The sequence below is a fragment of the Aspergillus karnatakaensis genome (assembly GCF_047715665.1).
Source record: "Aspergillus karnatakaensis strain CBS 102800 unplaced genomic scaffold BJY04scaffold_13, whole genome shotgun sequence".
In the NCBI taxonomy this organism is placed as follows: domain Eukaryota; kingdom Fungi; phylum Ascomycota; class Eurotiomycetes; order Eurotiales; family Aspergillaceae; genus Aspergillus; species Aspergillus karnatakaensis.
In genome coordinates, this window is record NW_027395725.1 from 522689 (window position 1) to 538742 (window position 16054).

General features: G+C 51.5%; 6 protein-coding genes across 6 annotated transcripts; 2 read left to right on the forward strand and 4 right to left on the reverse strand.

Annotated features, from left to right (window-relative positions):
- Positions 1 to 97: 97 nt before the first annotated feature.
- Positions 98 to 4666, reverse strand: BJY04DRAFT_24644 (class I myosin myoA). Its single transcript, XM_073719998.1, has 9 exons — positions 4565 to 4666; positions 4270 to 4506; positions 4160 to 4205; positions 3621 to 4103; positions 1876 to 3573; positions 1738 to 1829; positions 1445 to 1692; positions 869 to 1398; positions 98 to 807 (listed from the first exon to the last, which is right to left on the reverse strand). Exons 1-9 carry the CDS (start codon positions 4565 to 4567, stop codon positions 377 to 379), a joined length of 3768 nt encoding a protein of 1255 aa, XP_073573615.1. The 5' UTR covers positions 4568 to 4666; the 3' UTR covers positions 98 to 376.
- Positions 4667 to 4999: 333 nt separating this feature from the next.
- BJY04DRAFT_184437 (uncharacterized protein) lies at positions 5000 to 6144 on the reverse strand (the record flags this gene model as incomplete). Its single annotated transcript, XM_073710612.1, has 1 exon — positions 5000 to 6144. A coding segment is annotated over exon 1 (418 nt), but the record flags the coding sequence as incomplete, so codon positions are not given.
- A 6-nt stretch (positions 6145 to 6150) lies between these two features.
- BJY04DRAFT_184439 (OPA3 family protein) lies at positions 6151 to 7409 on the reverse strand. Its single transcript, XM_073710613.1, has 2 exons — positions 7248 to 7409; positions 6151 to 7185 (listed from the first exon to the last, which is right to left on the reverse strand). The coding sequence occupies exons 1-2, from the start codon at positions 7305 to 7307 to the stop codon at positions 6421 to 6423; spliced, it is 825 nt and encodes a 274-aa protein (XP_073573617.1). The 5' UTR covers positions 7308 to 7409; the 3' UTR covers positions 6151 to 6420.
- A 552-nt stretch (positions 7410 to 7961) lies between these two features.
- Positions 7962 to 11646, forward strand: BJY04DRAFT_24719 (CDC5/polo family serine/threonine-protein kinase). Its single transcript, XM_073720001.1, has 3 exons — positions 7962 to 8371; positions 8428 to 8870; positions 8931 to 11646. The coding sequence occupies exons 1-3, from the start codon at positions 8060 to 8062 to the stop codon at positions 11551 to 11553; spliced, it is 3378 nt and encodes a 1125-aa protein (XP_073573618.1). The 5' UTR covers positions 7962 to 8059; the 3' UTR covers positions 11554 to 11646.
- Positions 11647 to 11766: 120 nt separating this feature from the next.
- Positions 11767 to 12899, forward strand: BJY04DRAFT_184442 (uncharacterized protein). The gene is made up of 2 exons (XM_073710614.1): positions 11767 to 12142; positions 12253 to 12899. Exons 1-2 carry the CDS (start codon positions 11902 to 11904, stop codon positions 12696 to 12698), a joined length of 687 nt encoding a protein of 228 aa, XP_073573619.1. The 5' UTR covers positions 11767 to 11901; the 3' UTR covers positions 12699 to 12899.
- Positions 12900 to 14037: 1138 nt separating this feature from the next.
- BJY04DRAFT_216144 (uncharacterized protein) lies at positions 14038 to 15165 on the reverse strand (the record flags this gene model as incomplete). Its single annotated transcript, XM_073715645.1, has 1 exon — positions 14038 to 15165. One exon carries the CDS (start codon positions 15163 to 15165, stop codon positions 14038 to 14040), a length of 1128 nt encoding a protein of 375 aa, XP_073573620.1.
- Positions 15166 to 16054: the final 889 nt, after the last annotated feature.

Here is a 16054-nt window from a genome sequence, read left to right on the forward strand (position 1 = left end):
ATCTCTCAATAGCCCCGTCTCCAAGACACTAGGACATACATATCCAGGGCATGGCGCATTGATCCACAAGAAAATATAAATCGAACTGGAATGAAATTGAAACTGAAATAAATATGCAAGTCATGGTCTGCCTTTAGTGGTATAGAAAAATCAAGTCCGGCAATAGAATCTCTAGAAGCCCGAACAAACCAGACCAACGGAAAAAGAAGAGAAGATAAAATGGGTAACCCGTCTAATGGCTAAGCACAATTTTACGGAGTAAAGCGGGAAGAAGGAAGAAGGAAAAGAGAAAGGTGGATGAGGGAGGGAGACAGGTAAAGAAATAAACAGACAAGCGAGGTGAAAGCAAGAGGTAGAGGAGAAAAGCTGAGATCAATCACCAATCGTCATCATCGTCGTCTTTGCCCTTCATCGCGGTCTGTCTCGCTCTCAACGCCTCAGCAAGGCCACCAGCAAGACTAGCATTGGAGACGCTGTTCGGCGTGCCGCGTCCACTCGCCCCGGACGAATCCTGCGAGTTCATGCTCACAGCGCTATCCCTTGGCGCTGGCGGAGGGGCTGGAGCGGTCTTGCGACCGGCCATGTTGGGCCGTTTGGCGGGCGGTGCCGGGGGTGCGGCTTTGGCCTTTGCTGCCGCGGCTGTGGCAGAACCGTTTGTCGCGGGCGTGGGAGTTGAGCGTGGGGCAGCAACCGGGGGTGGTGGTGGCGGGGCGGGGCGGGCGGCTGGGGGTGGAGCTTGTTCTTCAAGGTAGGCTTCTGGGGACCAACCTTGGGCGGAGGTTTCGAGGTTCATGCAAAGCCACCAGCCTGGAGTTATGTCAGTTGGCTAATTAAGGAGGTGGGGGTGATTTATTCGGGGCTGGCTTACCGTTTCCTTCCTTAGAGACGATCTGGACGAATTCGCCGGCTCGAATCGAGAGCATGCCGCTGTTGTCGCTGTTGAAGTCATATAAGACCTTCGCCCTTTTCGGTCCTTGGGCTGCGGCTGGTGGGGGAGGTGGTGGAGGTGCCCGTGCAGAGGCTGCAGAAGAAGTGCGGGAATGGTTGGCCGCGACATCTGCGACGGGTTGGGGAACGGGTCGCGAAGTAGGCTGAGGTGTTGCTCTTGGTTGTGCGGCGGCTGGTTGAGGTGTGGGTTGGGGAATAGGACGACGCTCTGGAGCTGGTCTAGATGCCAACTTGGATGGACCGCCACCTGGGCCTCCAGGTCGAAGAAGCTTACCCTTTGTGACGGGTCGAGCGGCGACCTGTTTTCCTCGTGGAGTTGGTTTAGAGACCGAGTTGGGAGGTTCTCCTGAACCGGTGTGAATAGTACCACTTTTGTAGCTGTCGACCTGTGATGCGTCCTTGACCACCTTGACAGTGGCGAGCTTGCCTGGTTTCTTGCTATATTCGATCCTGCTAGGGTTAGTGGGTTTGGTATTTTTAAGTGGAGGACACTTACTGAGGGCCGATCTTCAGGTTCAGCTGTCCGCGAAGAGCGTTATGAAGGTGGGTGAAGAATTCCGTCTTGAAAACGCAGTTGACCAACGGATCCGGCTCTTGACCTCCGAGGATGAACGAGAACCAGTCATCGCGGAAGCTGGAAGCACTGACAGCCTTGATGGCTCCGATGGGGATGGTTTTCTCCGAAGAGATAACCAGCTGATTATTGACAAGGTTTTGGGCTACGATATACACATGTCGATTTGTCTGTGTTTGTTAGCAACATCCCACATGAAGAAAGGAAGCACTCACCAAGACAAATATACGTGCAGCAGGCTTGCTGGAACGACCGAACTTGGAGACAAGAACCTCGCCACGGCAGGAGAAGAGAACATCCTCAGAAGCTATGACAGTTAGCAGCCAGCAAAAAGTAGGCGAGCTTATACATACAGCTAATATTGGCTCCACTTCGAATCATTTCTCCAGGACCACCCTTGTTACCAATACCGACATAATCACCAAGGAAACGTCGAGAGCCGAGGATACTCATCCTCCTGCGCTCTTTCCGGCCGCTCAGAATTTGATGACCTTGATCACGAAGCTTAATAAACTCCAGTCCACCAGTCGTACGGCGCCAGAAACGCTGGATACGAATTGCACACTCCGTCCGGTAGCGCAAGTAGTTTCTCCATGCGCGCTGGATTCGAATAGCCATGTTGTGCCAATAACGGTCCCGCATGGCTTCCAGAGCGAAGAGCGTCTCGGGCGTTTTGATGAACACTTTTGTGATACCCATCTGGTACTCCTCCGCGGGAATTCGTGTATCTTTCAGAATCTGGCGTGCTCCAGTTTCCACGTCTCCCGTCCAGGTATAATCACCGGCGTATGAGGTCTTGGGCGATAGCAGGTAAAAGCGCTCCACGAACTTGTCGAACGTCTGACGGTAGGCGAAACCGGCGCGTCGAATACGAACGTTTTCCTGCAGGCCAAGGTATTTGATCTGGTGGAGAACATTGCTCTCGTTGAATTCTTTAGGAGCCTTGTTATCGTTGGGCTTGATTGTTCGGATGTACGACGGCTGCGCCTTCATCAGGGTGGCGACCAGATCGTTGGCGGAGGCCTTGATCTTGTCACTGGCCGTAGGCGGGCGGCGCTTGTCATCCTGGTTGACCTGTTCCGGGAAAAGTGTGTGCACGAATTGGTTGCCACTTGACTGGACTAGGTTCAGTAGATCCTTCAAAAGCTGATCCTTGTTCTTGTCAGTCATTCCTTGAACGGCATAGCTGACATCACCAGCGTAGTGCTTGACGATAAACTGGCCCTGGCGGTTCTCAAAGTTCGGGTTCTGCGAAAGGAAGTTCAGTCGCCCAACAAAGGTGTTGTCTGCGGCACCGGAATCGGCGTGAGCTGTTGCGCAAGCATCGTTCAGAGCGGCAAAAACACCAGGAGGGCGCTTGTCTTCAATCAAAGAACACACAACCTTGTTGTCAAAGTACTTAATGGGCGTCCAAGTGATCTGCTCGCGCTCGTACTCGTCTTGTTCGGCCTTCAGCGTCAACTGAATGAAGATCTGCTGCAGCTTCTCATTCACGTAGTTGATGCAGAGCTGTTCAAACGAGTTCTTCTCGAAGATCTCGAAACCGTAGATATCGAGGATACCGATGGAATTCGTAACCGCGCCCTTCGCAGTCAAGGATTGATTGACCCGCTGCACAATCCAGTCGAAGAGGTTGAAATAGATTGCCTTAGCCAAGGCATCGCGGACGGCCAGAGCTTGAACCTGGTTCAGAGGGACCTCGTAAACAGACCCGCGGCGGCCACCACGACTCGTCTCCATCATGCGAATGGTCAATGCCTGGTTCACTTGAGCAGCATCGACCTCCAACAGATATGCGACGAAGTCAACCACTGATTGATCGGTGATGGCGGCATTGCCGGAGTCATCCTCGCCAAACTGGACATTTCCGATCCACAGAATCGCAGCCAGCATCCGGAAAACGTTATCTTGTTCGGCTTCCGACATTCCAATAACTGTCATCGCATTTAAGGTATCTTGGAACTCCGCCACATCATCGACGCCAGGAACATCATAACATTTCGATCGGCTCGTGTATAGGTAGGACTGGGGTTGTTGAATACCGAAAGAGTCTAATCATGTCAGTAGGCGCTCACACATTGTGGTTATTTAAACATACCTCTGTACTTCTGCGGCGCCCCCTTGGCGAACTGGTAGAAAATGTGAAAGTTACGCTCATTCGTGATCTGTCCCACAACTCTCGATTTCTCCAGCAGGTAGTTGGTGATGTTGGCACCGATAGGCTCGCCCTGGGCGTTGAATTCCAACTCCAGGTACTTTCCGAAGCGGGAGGAGTTGTTGTTGCGCAATGTCTTCGCATTACCGAACGATTCTAGTAAAGGATTGGTTGCCAGAACCATGTCTTTCGTTTCTTGAATAGACGAATCGTTTCCACCGGATACACTGGCGATATACTGCATAATCCGCTTCGCGGCTTCCGTCTTACCCGCACCAGACTCGCCAGAAATAATCACACATTGGTTATCTTTGTACGACTTCATGTTATAGTAGGAGGATTCTGCGACCGCGAATACATGAGGAGGGACTTCAAGGCGGTTCTTCCCACGATAGGAATCGAGGACACGGTCGGTGTAGATGCCCACTAGAGAGACGGACAGTTAGCCAGGGTGAACCATAAAGCAGGATCATTTCACTTACGGTCCCGGAACGGGTTAACAGACACAAGCACATGGCCGATGTAAGTCTGTGTGCATGATCTGTTAGCCTACACCATCCCGCGCATCCGCTCAACGCCAGGCGCGGCTTACGTAGATTTCGTCATGTTGGAAGCGTAGCTTCAAGTTCTCGTTGATTGCCTCGTTGGAGATTTTGCTGAGTAGTGTAAGATCTGAGACACCGATTTCCTTCTTCTTTGTGCTCTCGAAAACGGCCTTGCGGACTTGAGGCTTGCCCCCCGCTTGTCGGCCGTCGCCCACATCAGCGGCGGCTTTGGAGCGACCGAACCGGCTCTTCTTCTCCCCGCCAGCAGGACGTCGTGAGTGACCCTGGAATGAAAAGCGTAATTAGTCTTTGGAGTGTCCAACAGCATTCTCAGAAGCTCACCATTGTTAATGTAGCCGACCACCCGGGGTCTTGCGCCAGGCGACAAAGATATCTGGCCTATCAATTTGAGGCGGAAATAGAGGAGATAACGCTCGGGCAGAGAGGGGGAATGAACGCAGCAAATAAAAGGTTCATTCCACGCCGGTATGTATGAGTGAGTATAAGAGAAAATTAGAATTCGTAGCAACAAGAGGAAAGAGTGTCAGAGAGCACACGAGGGAAGAGAGGGATTGCCAGGAAGAATGACGACGTGAGGATGCTCTCGCGCTGAGCGTTCTCCAGTCTGGAGTCTTCGATTGATGGGCCGGGCACCGCTTGCGCCACACTAGCAGCACATGTGGCACCGTTGGGTGTCTTTCTCAGGCGACAACGCGCAATCCCTTTTAATAATTTATTAATAACTCGGGCTTAGGTATTCTTGCTGCCTCTGGGCACAGTGACAGGCGGCAAAATATCACCCCTTCCCTGTTCCTGGCGCTTCATTGTGTCATTGTACAGGGTCTCCATCGCGGCCTCTACCCCACGTTGAGCCCAACCCGGAAGGGTCAACCCTTCGAAATATACCATCCTTGCTCCATTGGGGGTTTGTAATTGAGAAATCAACATCTCCAATACTTCTTGATAGGCTTGAAATGCAGGTTGACTGTGATAGTGTACGATGATGTGAGGCTCACTAATGGCAATATATGTTTCGGCATGTTTGCCGACGTATACGTACCACTACCACCAACCAAACCTTGAGTATCATCTCAGCACATCCTCACGCCAGAATTTGAAAATTCGTCCTGCCTGTTCCTCTCCCAGATAATCCACCAACATATCTTGGCCCTCTCCTACTCGTGCTGCCTTGCTTAATGCCTTAAAAGAAGGATACAGGTCGCTTAGTATATAGGTAGTCTGCTCGCAAAGTGTGACCGGGCCCGAGGTAGCATGAGCCAGCAGTGCAACGGAATCGCCAGGAGATGGATTGGCCACTGGTATGGTTTCGAGATTTGCCATGTACTCTTGAAGAGATGTAAAGAGCGAGGGCCCGTCTGGTATTGGAATCACCGGAAGAGGGTTCGTGAGATTCTCGAATAAACTGAGAGATATGTGCAATGTTAGTATACGAGCATTTCCAAGCCACAAATACGGAGTCGCACAACACCTGCAGCGCCAATAGCCCATTCAAACTGTGCTTCCCGCTGGCGCTGGTAAAAGCTTCTTCTGATAGAAGAAATCCAATGGCTGGTTGGGAAGATGATGACGGAACAAGGGTAGTGAATTGTCTCAGTCGAGATACGGTTTCTTGCTTTCGGAGCGGCTCGAGGGAGGATGGAGTCAAGAAGATAACTTCTATTGACTGGATCTTAGATCCCTGATGGAAGGTAAAGTCACTCGTTTGCGATGCTTGATGGTCCTTGTCAGGCAAAGTCGTAAGTACAGCAAGGACGAACCTTACTCTCGACAATACCAGGTGAAGCTTCCAAGATAGGCCCGATGATCTTCCAGAAGGAATAGTGTCGGAGTGATGAACTGTACGCGGCGCGTACTGCACCGCGTTGACTGTCCATGTTCTAATTGATGGAGAATTATTGAGTTTAAAGGTATAGTTCATGGAATGAAAAAGTGGGGTGGGTTAGATCTATGTACAGATATATGATTAATGGTAACTTGGTCACTCAATGACCAGTCTATGCATGAGATTTCAGAAGCTCAACCTTCTTTCGATCATTTGAGAGGGGTATCCAACAACACAGGAAAACGCCAGGAATGCAAGTCTATATGGGCAGAAATGTGGTATATAGTCAGTAACGCGCACAATTGTGATGTCTGCAATGCATCTCAGACACTGCAAGATAGCAACTGGCGCGATATTATGCCTTCTTCGTCTCTGGGCTGGCAGGGCTTGTAGTTGAAACAGCAGTTTGTGCTGCAGGTTCACTAACAGATGAAAGGGGTTTCGTGGCCTCGACTGCCCTTCCAGCAGTTGCCTGCTCTGTCTGTTGCTCTGGGTTTTGTCCAAACGAAAAATATGAAGTGATGGTCGACAACCACCCTGGCTCCTCAACTTTGACCTCTGGCTCTGGCTCTACTTCTTCTATCACCCGCTGGAGAATCCGACGAGATTGCACCGGGAGTTGGCCGGATTTTTCAAGAGCGATGAATGCCGTTCTGTAGACCTCTACCGTCTCTTCAAGCTCGTTAAGTCGAGCGGCAACATCGTCTCTCCGCGTGTTTTCCTTCCTCCGAGACCTCCAGGACTCAAACAGTATCAAGCTGCCTGCCACAAGGAACAAGAATGATTCACTTATGAATGTCGCACCTGATTCAATGGCTTTTGACTCAGACAAAGGTCGGATGTGTGGTTTGGGCGGGGGCTTTTCGGCTTCGGATGCTACGGCTTTTGCCTTTGCAATAGCCTCTTCTTCAGCCTTCGCCTCTGCTTCAGTTTTCACAGTCGGCGAATTGGACTTGTATTTTCGGACTTCGGCTTCCGCAGCGGCTCGTCGCTGTGATGTCGCGTTGTCGCGTATTGTACCTAATCGCAACCGCATATCGAGTCGATGGAGGCCTTGCGCGACAGAGACGCAAATTCGACGAAATCGTTCATGTTCCCGAGCCTGTGCCTTGATTTGGTTCTTATAGTGGTCAGTATACTTTCGGTGAATAATGCAAATAGGCAAGGGCTATGCTGGCGTACGGCTATCGGTTTTGACAGGGTCCGAATGGCAAGGGAGGACAGTTTCAACGTGAGGGACATGTTGGTCTGAGGGAGGCGGGGTACAGGAGCTGGCGGGGTTTCAACAGATACAAGTATTATCGAGGAACTTCCATTGCATGCGAGAACTTTCGTGAGTCACAGACAATGGACAATCGTGGAATCGTTCTCATGGAAATAATCCCGCACCGCCATCGTCATCCTGGCTGAGCAGATCTTCAGGCACAAACAATCTTAACTTGGCTAGCTCAGGTGTCAGCGGTATCCAAGCATTTTCTGCCGTTTGTGCATGCTTACATCAGCAGTGCCCCGTTGTTCCGGCAGGCGGACAATGTTTATCGATTTCCGTATTCGGGAAAACGTTTGTGTCTCGTGAGTTGCTCTTCTGCGCTGCTCTGCTCGAGTCCTCTACCAGCTGCTCTTGCTACGGCCTTCCTCCCATCTTCTTCGGGCATTGGCAACACGGCGTTGGATGCATATTGTTGTTTTTGAGCGCCATTGTTGATATTGATCTTTGTTTTCATTTTTGGTGAGCTCGACTCCTTACCTCTTGTTGTTTACTGCGGGAGGAGCTGAGGAAGTACTGACGGCAGTTCACATAGGAATACAGCAAACCCGCTTTCATATACCCCTTTGATCTGCACTTGCCTATTCATATCGTATCGATGAAGGTTACGACTGCATACTTTCAGTTATCTGTCCGTGCCATCGTTTGATGTCGACACCATTGATAACACCCGAGGAAGAACTCATAACGCGGAGGCCTCGATTGGAGGCTAGTCCACGAGCAAAAAATGGAAGCATTATCGCCGCGGTCGACGAACCAGGTGATCAAACCGAAAGCTTCTATGGAGCGAAAACTCTTGGACAAGAATGCAGCAGCTGCAAACGCCGCCCAGAAGGCCTCGACGGCCAAAAACCATGCGCCACCACCCCCTGCCCTAATCGTTGAGCCTGAGGGCGATGGGGAGCGATACTCGACTGGCGCATTTCTCGGCAAAGGAGGGTTTGCGATTTGCTACGAGGGGACGCTTCTGCGAAACGGACGTGTTTTCGCAATGAAGGTCGTAAAGTCGGAGATGGCCCAAAAGAAGATGCAAGAGAAGGTACCATCTGAATGTATAGTGCTGACCCCGGTATGAGACTGATATGATGTGTATAGTTTCGGACAGAGCTCCAGATCCACTCGAAAATGCGGCACCCTCATATTGTCGGCTTCCATCGAGCATTCGCTTTCGACCAATGCATATACGTAATTCTAGAATTATGCCCCAATGGTTCGGTAATGGACATGGTGCGAAAACGAAAGTGCCTGAGTTTACCCGAAGTCCGACGGTTCATGATCCAGCTGTGCGGTGCGGTGAAATACCTACACAAGCGAAATGTTGCGCACCGTGATCTGAAGATGGGGAACCTATTTCTCGACCGCAACATGGATATCAAAGTGGGAGATTTTGGATTGGCGGCCATGATCATTTCCGAGAAAGACGAGAAGCGGAGGAAGACGTTATGTGGAACGCCGAACTACATTGCTCCAGAAGTCCTTGATCGAAGCAAGGGAGGCCATACGCAGAAGGTTGACATTTGGTCCTTGGGTGTGATTTGGTAAGTTGATTTGTTTCCGAATATAAGGAACGAATGTGCGAATATTAATGGACTCCACAGCTTTGCAATGCTTACAGGATACCCGCCCTTTCAGTCCAAAACACAAGAGGAGATATACAAGAAAGTCCGAAATCTTACCTACGTCTGGCCGAAAGACTCAGAGTGTCCGAATCATATCCCTGAGGAAGCCAAGTCCTTGGTCAGTTGTTGTCTGAACCTCGACGAGCAGGAACGCCCAGAGCCGGACGATATCGTTGAGCACGCATTTTTCAACATGTATCATGGTTGTATTCCCAAACGACTGGATCCAGTATGCAGAGTTCAAAAGCCAACGTGGCTGAGATCGACCCAACCTTTAGGAGACTCTATGGCTTTTGGTTATGGACTCGACTACGACGAGAAGTTCGCAAGCTACATATCCGATATCGACGATCCCATCCTACGATATCGGACATGTAAAGCTGCATTTTACAGCTCGTGTGGTGTGGGCAGAAAGCCCGATGGGATGGCACGGAAATCAGTTGGACACAACTCCTCGAAATCAGCATTCGCAGAGTGTCTCTCGGAGGAGGAAAAGGGCCTTCAACCTCTAATTCCCCTGCCCGAAGACATAGTGTACAAGTACCCCCACAACATAGTAGGTGATTGGAGCGCTCCGGAATCGCTGCCGATGCGAAGAGACGATTCTTCTTTGGATAGCAGTCTCTTATCCAGCAAGAGTAGTACAGCATCGATTCGCGTTACTGCTGTTTCCCAATCACGCACACAAGCGGCGCTGGCTGCCGCACAACAGCGGCGGAATGAATCACAGAGCCACGCAGCAGGGCTCCGGCAACAGGCGTTGCCAGGGAGAAATACTGTGAGGAAGGTTCCCTCGCTTTGCGATTCGCAGGTGCCGGCCAGCAAAGCCCTGCTTGACGTACGGGACACCGGGCTCAAGGGTGTCTCCGTAGCCCCGGTTCACACGGGGGGTTTAGCTGATCGCCCGATTCGAACTCGTCGAGGCGCTGCGGCGTCATACTCAGGTGCAGGATCCATACGAGGCGTGGAGAACATACCTTCGAGCAACGCTCCAGGCATGTTGACGGTGGGCAAGACGCGCTCCCAATCTCGTAAGTTAGAAGCTGCGAATCAGGATGTTGTTGTCCAGCCCATTCCGGTGCTAAAGGATCGGTGTGCTTCCACAGCTCTCGAGGACTTGCCATCGCGGCCAAGACAGCCTTCTGTGCGGTCGGTCTACAAGGATCCAAAGGACGTAGCAACCAAGCAGCCGGAGCCTGAAGCAGCGCGCACGGAAGTGCCGCCTCCACGTTCGCGACCACAGGTTCAAACCCAACAACCTATAAGTCGATCAGGAAGCAAAGCGTCGCTCTCATTAAACAATAAAGCAAGATCAAGTCTTGGTTTGCATTATCTCCTACACCCCGATGATCATTATGAACTATTGCCAGGGTCTGCAATGGATGATGTTAATATAGATCTACGGAACATGCTGGCGAATCTAGTACCCCACTCCACGGGTCGACGGCGGGCTACGTCGCGCCGGCCACCGCATGCATATGTCATCAAGTGGGTGGACTATACCAATCGGTATGGTATCGGGTACGTGCTTGACGATGGGAGTGTTGGATGTGTCTTTAAAGCCGAGAATGGACAACCTGCAAGCGGCGTTGTGATGAGGGACGGAGAGAAGCACATTCGCCGCAAAGCTCGAAGCCAAGAAAAGTCAGATACCGAATCACACTCCTACTCCGAGGCCGATCAGCTTGTTCCCCGGCACGGCAGGGCGGTCGAATTTTACGAAAACTGTGGCGATGAGGTCCTTGAATGTCGTGGTGGCATTCGAAGGGCACTGGTACCGCCGACGGTGTTTGAGATCAAAGGATCTAGTGGAGGCGTCAAGGTTCGCACCGATTCTGGTGTTGACCGTGCAAGGGCCGATGCTGAGAAGATCAAGCGCGTGAAGCTCGTTGATCAGTTTGGCAAGTACATGATTGGCTCGCTGGGCCGACATGGGGAGGACGGGATGCTAGACGACCCCATCTCAGCCGGAGTGTCTGGGCAGTTTATCAAGTTCTATCAAAGACTCGGTAATGTTGGTGTCTGGGGATTCGGAGACGGCGCTTTTCAGTTCAACTTTCCAGACCACACGAAACTGGTACTAGCACCTGGTCGCACTAGAAACTCATCACCATGGATGGACTTCTATCACCTGTCCCCTTCGGCGGCGCGCTACCTTGCGACGAAAGGGAAGATGCATCCGTCTGGTTTTGACACCCGCGCCGTGGTGTCAGACGATGTCGCGACATTCCTCAGTATCGCCTACGGCACCAGCGCTAGCTCTGTGGACGACCGAATCAGAGATGTCCTGGATGCGAACTCTTTCCTGCAGAAGATTGGCTTCATCAAAGATGTACTGAAGAGCTGGATCCGTCACGGACGACTGGGAGGACGTTCTCCGTTGGGGAAAGCGGCTACAGAGATGTTCTGGGAGGGCGCGCAAGAGCGCGCACACTCGACCGGTGGAGGAAGCAGCAAGTTTGTATGGGTGACAGTTGGCGCACCTGGAGGCGACGGAGAGTATCGCTCGGTGTCACTCCGAGACAAGAAAAGCAGTAGCGCTGTTGACGTTGACCAGGAGATTGACGCGCTAAAGGAACGCCTGCAATTAGCGGGTTTATGATTGATGACTTGGGGTGATTGGCTTACTTATGGAGTTAGGAGTAGATGCATAGTTAGTATATACGAGCAGCGCGAGACCGCATATGTATAATCCTTAATCTCGTTGTATAAATTAGTCCAACGGCATGAATTAACCTCTTGTAGACTAAGGCCAGCTATTGCTCACTAGTAGCAGGCAGAGTTCGTCGATTATCTCCAAGACCAAGACCATGACCAAGAAAACCGTCCAAGGTCCCACCAAGTCCCAGTCCAACCACGCCAATTCCCCCCCTTCTCCTCTTCCTCCGTCTTTCCCACCTCTCTCTTCTCCCTCACTCAAAAACCTCCAAACCACGAACTCCGCAAATCCATGCTCTCCCTCCTCCTCCTGGCCCCCCTCCTGGCGGGCCAGTCCATCGCAACCGCAACCGCAGCCGCTGCCGCTGGAGCCTCCTCCCACCCCCCCCTCAAGCGTCACCACGACAACGAAAACGCGAACGCCTTCACCCCAGCCACCGCCGACGGCTGCCCAAACAACTGGCCGATCTGCGGCTCCAGCGGCGTCTGCTACAACCCGGACGAAGGCCAAACTTGTTGTCCCGGCGGAAAGTGTACGTTTGTTTACCATGTGTCCTTCGGAAAAGGAGCGAAGAGAGAAGAATGACGTTGTTGTGGCTGGGTTGCGCTAACCATGGATACCTAATCGTTGGAAAAATAATAGACGCCTGCCCCGCCTCTTCATTCTGCCTGCTAGCACCGTACTGCTGCCCTGATATCCTTACGCCGGAACAATGCGCGGAGAAATTTGGGCTTGCGATTACCCAGACGACGTCGTTTGTTGATGGTTCGGGGTTGTTGCCTACTTCGCATCCGCCTCCGCCTTTGTCGCTTGGCGGCGACGATGACGATGATGAGGACGAGGAAGATGAGGAGGAGGAAACCAGTACAAGTTCCGGGGCAAGCGTCACTATATCGTCTACTCCGCTTCCGACGCCTGAATCGAGCCTCATTCCCTGGCCGAGTATGAGCGCGAGCGTTAGTCCGAGCGTGACGTTGACGGAGGTGGAGCTGGAGCCAACATTCACGGGTGGTGCAGTGATGGAGCTAGGTGGTGGTGAGGTTGTTTGGGGAGTTGTTGGCGCTGTTGCTGTTGCGCTGGGTGTTTAGAGATTTGGTGGTGGGAGACTGCTCTGTCTTGTATAGCTGGCAGAGGAGTCGTGGAAAGAAAGGGTTTAGATAGATTCTTGTTTGTTTCAGCGGTATATACCCATTTACTTTTACTCTTTTTCGGTTAGATCTCTGCACTTCTATTATAATTGTATCTAATTCATATTATCTTTTATTGTTTGGCTTGGTCTTCTGTTGTGGTTTGGTTGGAGAGGACACATCTCCTCACACCTAGTACCTTACGAGACCCCAATCCAAAAGCCAAGATTCATATACTTTATCCCTTTAATATTTTCTCGTTGTATACTTTAGTTACCAAGTTCGTTTACTTATACTACCATGAGACGATCAGATCCCCAACACGAACCCCAATTGGCCAACACTCATTTTATGACGTTTCCATCCGCACGGATCTGCATGCACATCAGCAGTCGCCATCCAGTCACTTTCCGCTACTGCGTAGCATTGTTGGTGATCTTCAGGTCGTCCTGTGGTTCATGACACTTTATTTGGTTAAATTCAAGCTATGGTGGCTGCTGACGGGCGGTCACTGCCGGCCTTCCATGGGGCGCCTTGCAGATGGTCTCTTGAAGAAATTACTTTATCTCTCGGCTCGGGAGTGTTGCTATTTTTCTTAACCGATTCCGCGGAATTTTGGAGAATGAGCTGTGGGTTTGCTATGTGGTGCTGCTACTCTTAGTACTGCCTTTATCGTTATCATGGATATGGTTTCTGCTGTGTGTTCATGGTCAGGCTTCTTAGATCCAAAAGCCCGCATATAACACCCACGAAAGGAGTAACTATAAAGCATTTCAGGGGAGCCTTGACACATATTATGTTAAAACTTGAACATTTGATTGGCTTGTGCAGCGGGCTGAGGTGTTGCAGGGTAGCACGTAGTCGGGGGGTGCTCCAGCGAGGAAGGAGAAAAAGCATTTAGAAAGTGGAGGCGGAGTACCCAGCGTTTCGAAGGGAAGATGCAGATACAGGTCCTGGAGAAGGGATATCAGCTGTGAAATAGACGAAGAGATAGGCCATGGAAGATGCGGAAAGATAGCAGAAGCCACCGGATTGATTTCGAGTGATCCAATATGTTTCGCCGTAAACCTCTAACTGTGATTCGAAATTGATTTTGGCAGGAACAAACAAGGTAAATGCGAAGTCGAGAAACCAGATCCATTAGTATTGCGCAATGTCATACATTATTCATTTTCGCAAGGGTGACCCCGACAGATGACGCTAACCCGCACGCTGTCGTATGCTGTGAAAAAAAGAAAAGATAAGTAAATGAAACTCCAGAATTCATATCCCGTTTGTTGTCATGGCGTACTGTTGGCGACTATTGTTGTTTTTCAGAAAGGTGTTCGGAAGAGCGCTCGTAAGGGCGAATAGGACGCTCATACGGTTGCTGACTAGGATGGTCGTATGCTTGTTGGCTAGGATGCTCGTACGGCTGTTGATTTGGGTGTTCGTATAGCTGTTGGTTGGGACGATCGTATGGTTGTTGGTTAGGGTGTTCATATGGTTGTTGATTGGGACGATCGTATGGTGGTTGATTTGGGTGAGGGTATGGTTGTTGATTTGGGTGAGCGTACGGCTGCTGAGTAGGACGAGCATACGGAGTCTCGTTTGGCCGATAAGGACGCTCCTGTACCCTCGCTGGACCCGGAATCTGCGGCTCCTGCTCTCTTCGCTCACTGCTTGGGAAAAAGCGTCGAATGGCGGACTTGTCGCGACCAGCCGCCCTGTTGTCACCGCCGCTTTTCGTCGCTTCGATCTCGCGCTTGACGCCTTCGTACATTTGCTCAATGATTTGGATCTCTTCTTGGACGTCCAATTCGCAGCCCTGTAAGCACAGCTCTCGCTCGCGCTGCTCTATATATTCTCGAATATTCCGCCATTCATTTTGATAGTGCTTCAGGCGATCCGGTAGTCCCGAGCCTTTGAGGTAGGTGAGAATGCCGGCCACGATGGTGTTGATCGCACCGAAAGCGGTTACCGCGTTGTGAGGACCCCGAGCAGCTCCGAGAGCTGTCAATGCAGCCGCTACCACAATTTGAATGCTCAAACAGGTGTTGATCAAGGTCGCGTGGAACTTGTATCGACTTGCGGCTTTCGTCTCGGCTCTCACGACACGGGTGTATATACCGACGTTGGGCGCTGTGCGCGGGATGTGGTGCATAACGTTTAGTGCTGGCGCACTATCAATGCCGGTGAGTGCGCGGAAGACTAGGAGCTTGTCTGAGGGTGGAATGAGGATGCTGGCGTCTGTTCTCGTGATGGTAGAACGCTTGGCGTGTGTCTCCGAAGATTCCGAGAGTCCATAATTAGGGTCCGTTCCCATGCTCCCCATCATGGAAGGAGCTGGCTGCGTCGCCGAGGGATAACCTTTCTCCTCTCGGTCAAGAGCTGCTAATAGGAGGCGCCGTGCGAGGCCGCGGCCCTTAGAACCCTCTGTTCCCGACATGGTTCTGCAGTCTCGTCCTGAATGTGTACTGGAGAGTAAGAGCAGACGGTCGAGGGGCACTGCGCGCGAGGGAATCACTGCGCTTTTTGTAAATGCTCTGGTCTCCGCTCTGCCTTGGAAACAAACTTTCCCTCGCGTGATGGACGCGATTCTATAGGGCTAGCTCCGGAATTTTCTTTTTCTCTCCATCGCTGATTGCTTGTTCATGTCGGTAAGGCCGCTGTATCCAGCTAGCCTGCCAAAGCCAGCTCCTAAACGAGATTTGCGGCACGGCTGGACCCTGGAGAGGTGGGCTTGTGGGCTGCAGATCTAGACAGATTAGGCGAAAGCATGAGGAGAGCACGGAGGATTTCTCATGCTCCTGACCAGTAAGATGGGGGAATTAGGAACTTGCTGGGTCAGCTGCAGCGCGCGTGCAGAAGTACGAACTCTGAGCCTTGATCGGCCTCTGTACGAAATTATTGGACTTATGTGCAGTACAGTCCAGGATTTAGTTGCGGAAAAGACAATGCACAAGGTCTCGTATGCAGGCAAGGGCTGAATCATCTCGTAATCCAGACTTGCAAGATTTGATGAACTACTCGTTCCCCATCAACAATCTTGATATTCATCTGGATTGCGGAAAAGACGGCTGAACGATGGGACCGAGAGTGTCAATCGCGGGACTGCCGCTTGTCCAAGTGGACCTTGACGAGACGAACTCGATCGCTGAATCGACGATAAGTGGTGAGGAGGAAGCGCCGATCACGAGCTCCGCCGCCATGGCTTCAAAATACTTACATTTGAGTGGACGATAAGTGGAAAGATTCAGCAAGCCACAAGCTGGACGAAACAATTGCTCTTTCTCCGGCCCTGAGCATCCGAGCGCTCCGTGCGTGATCTCTTTTGC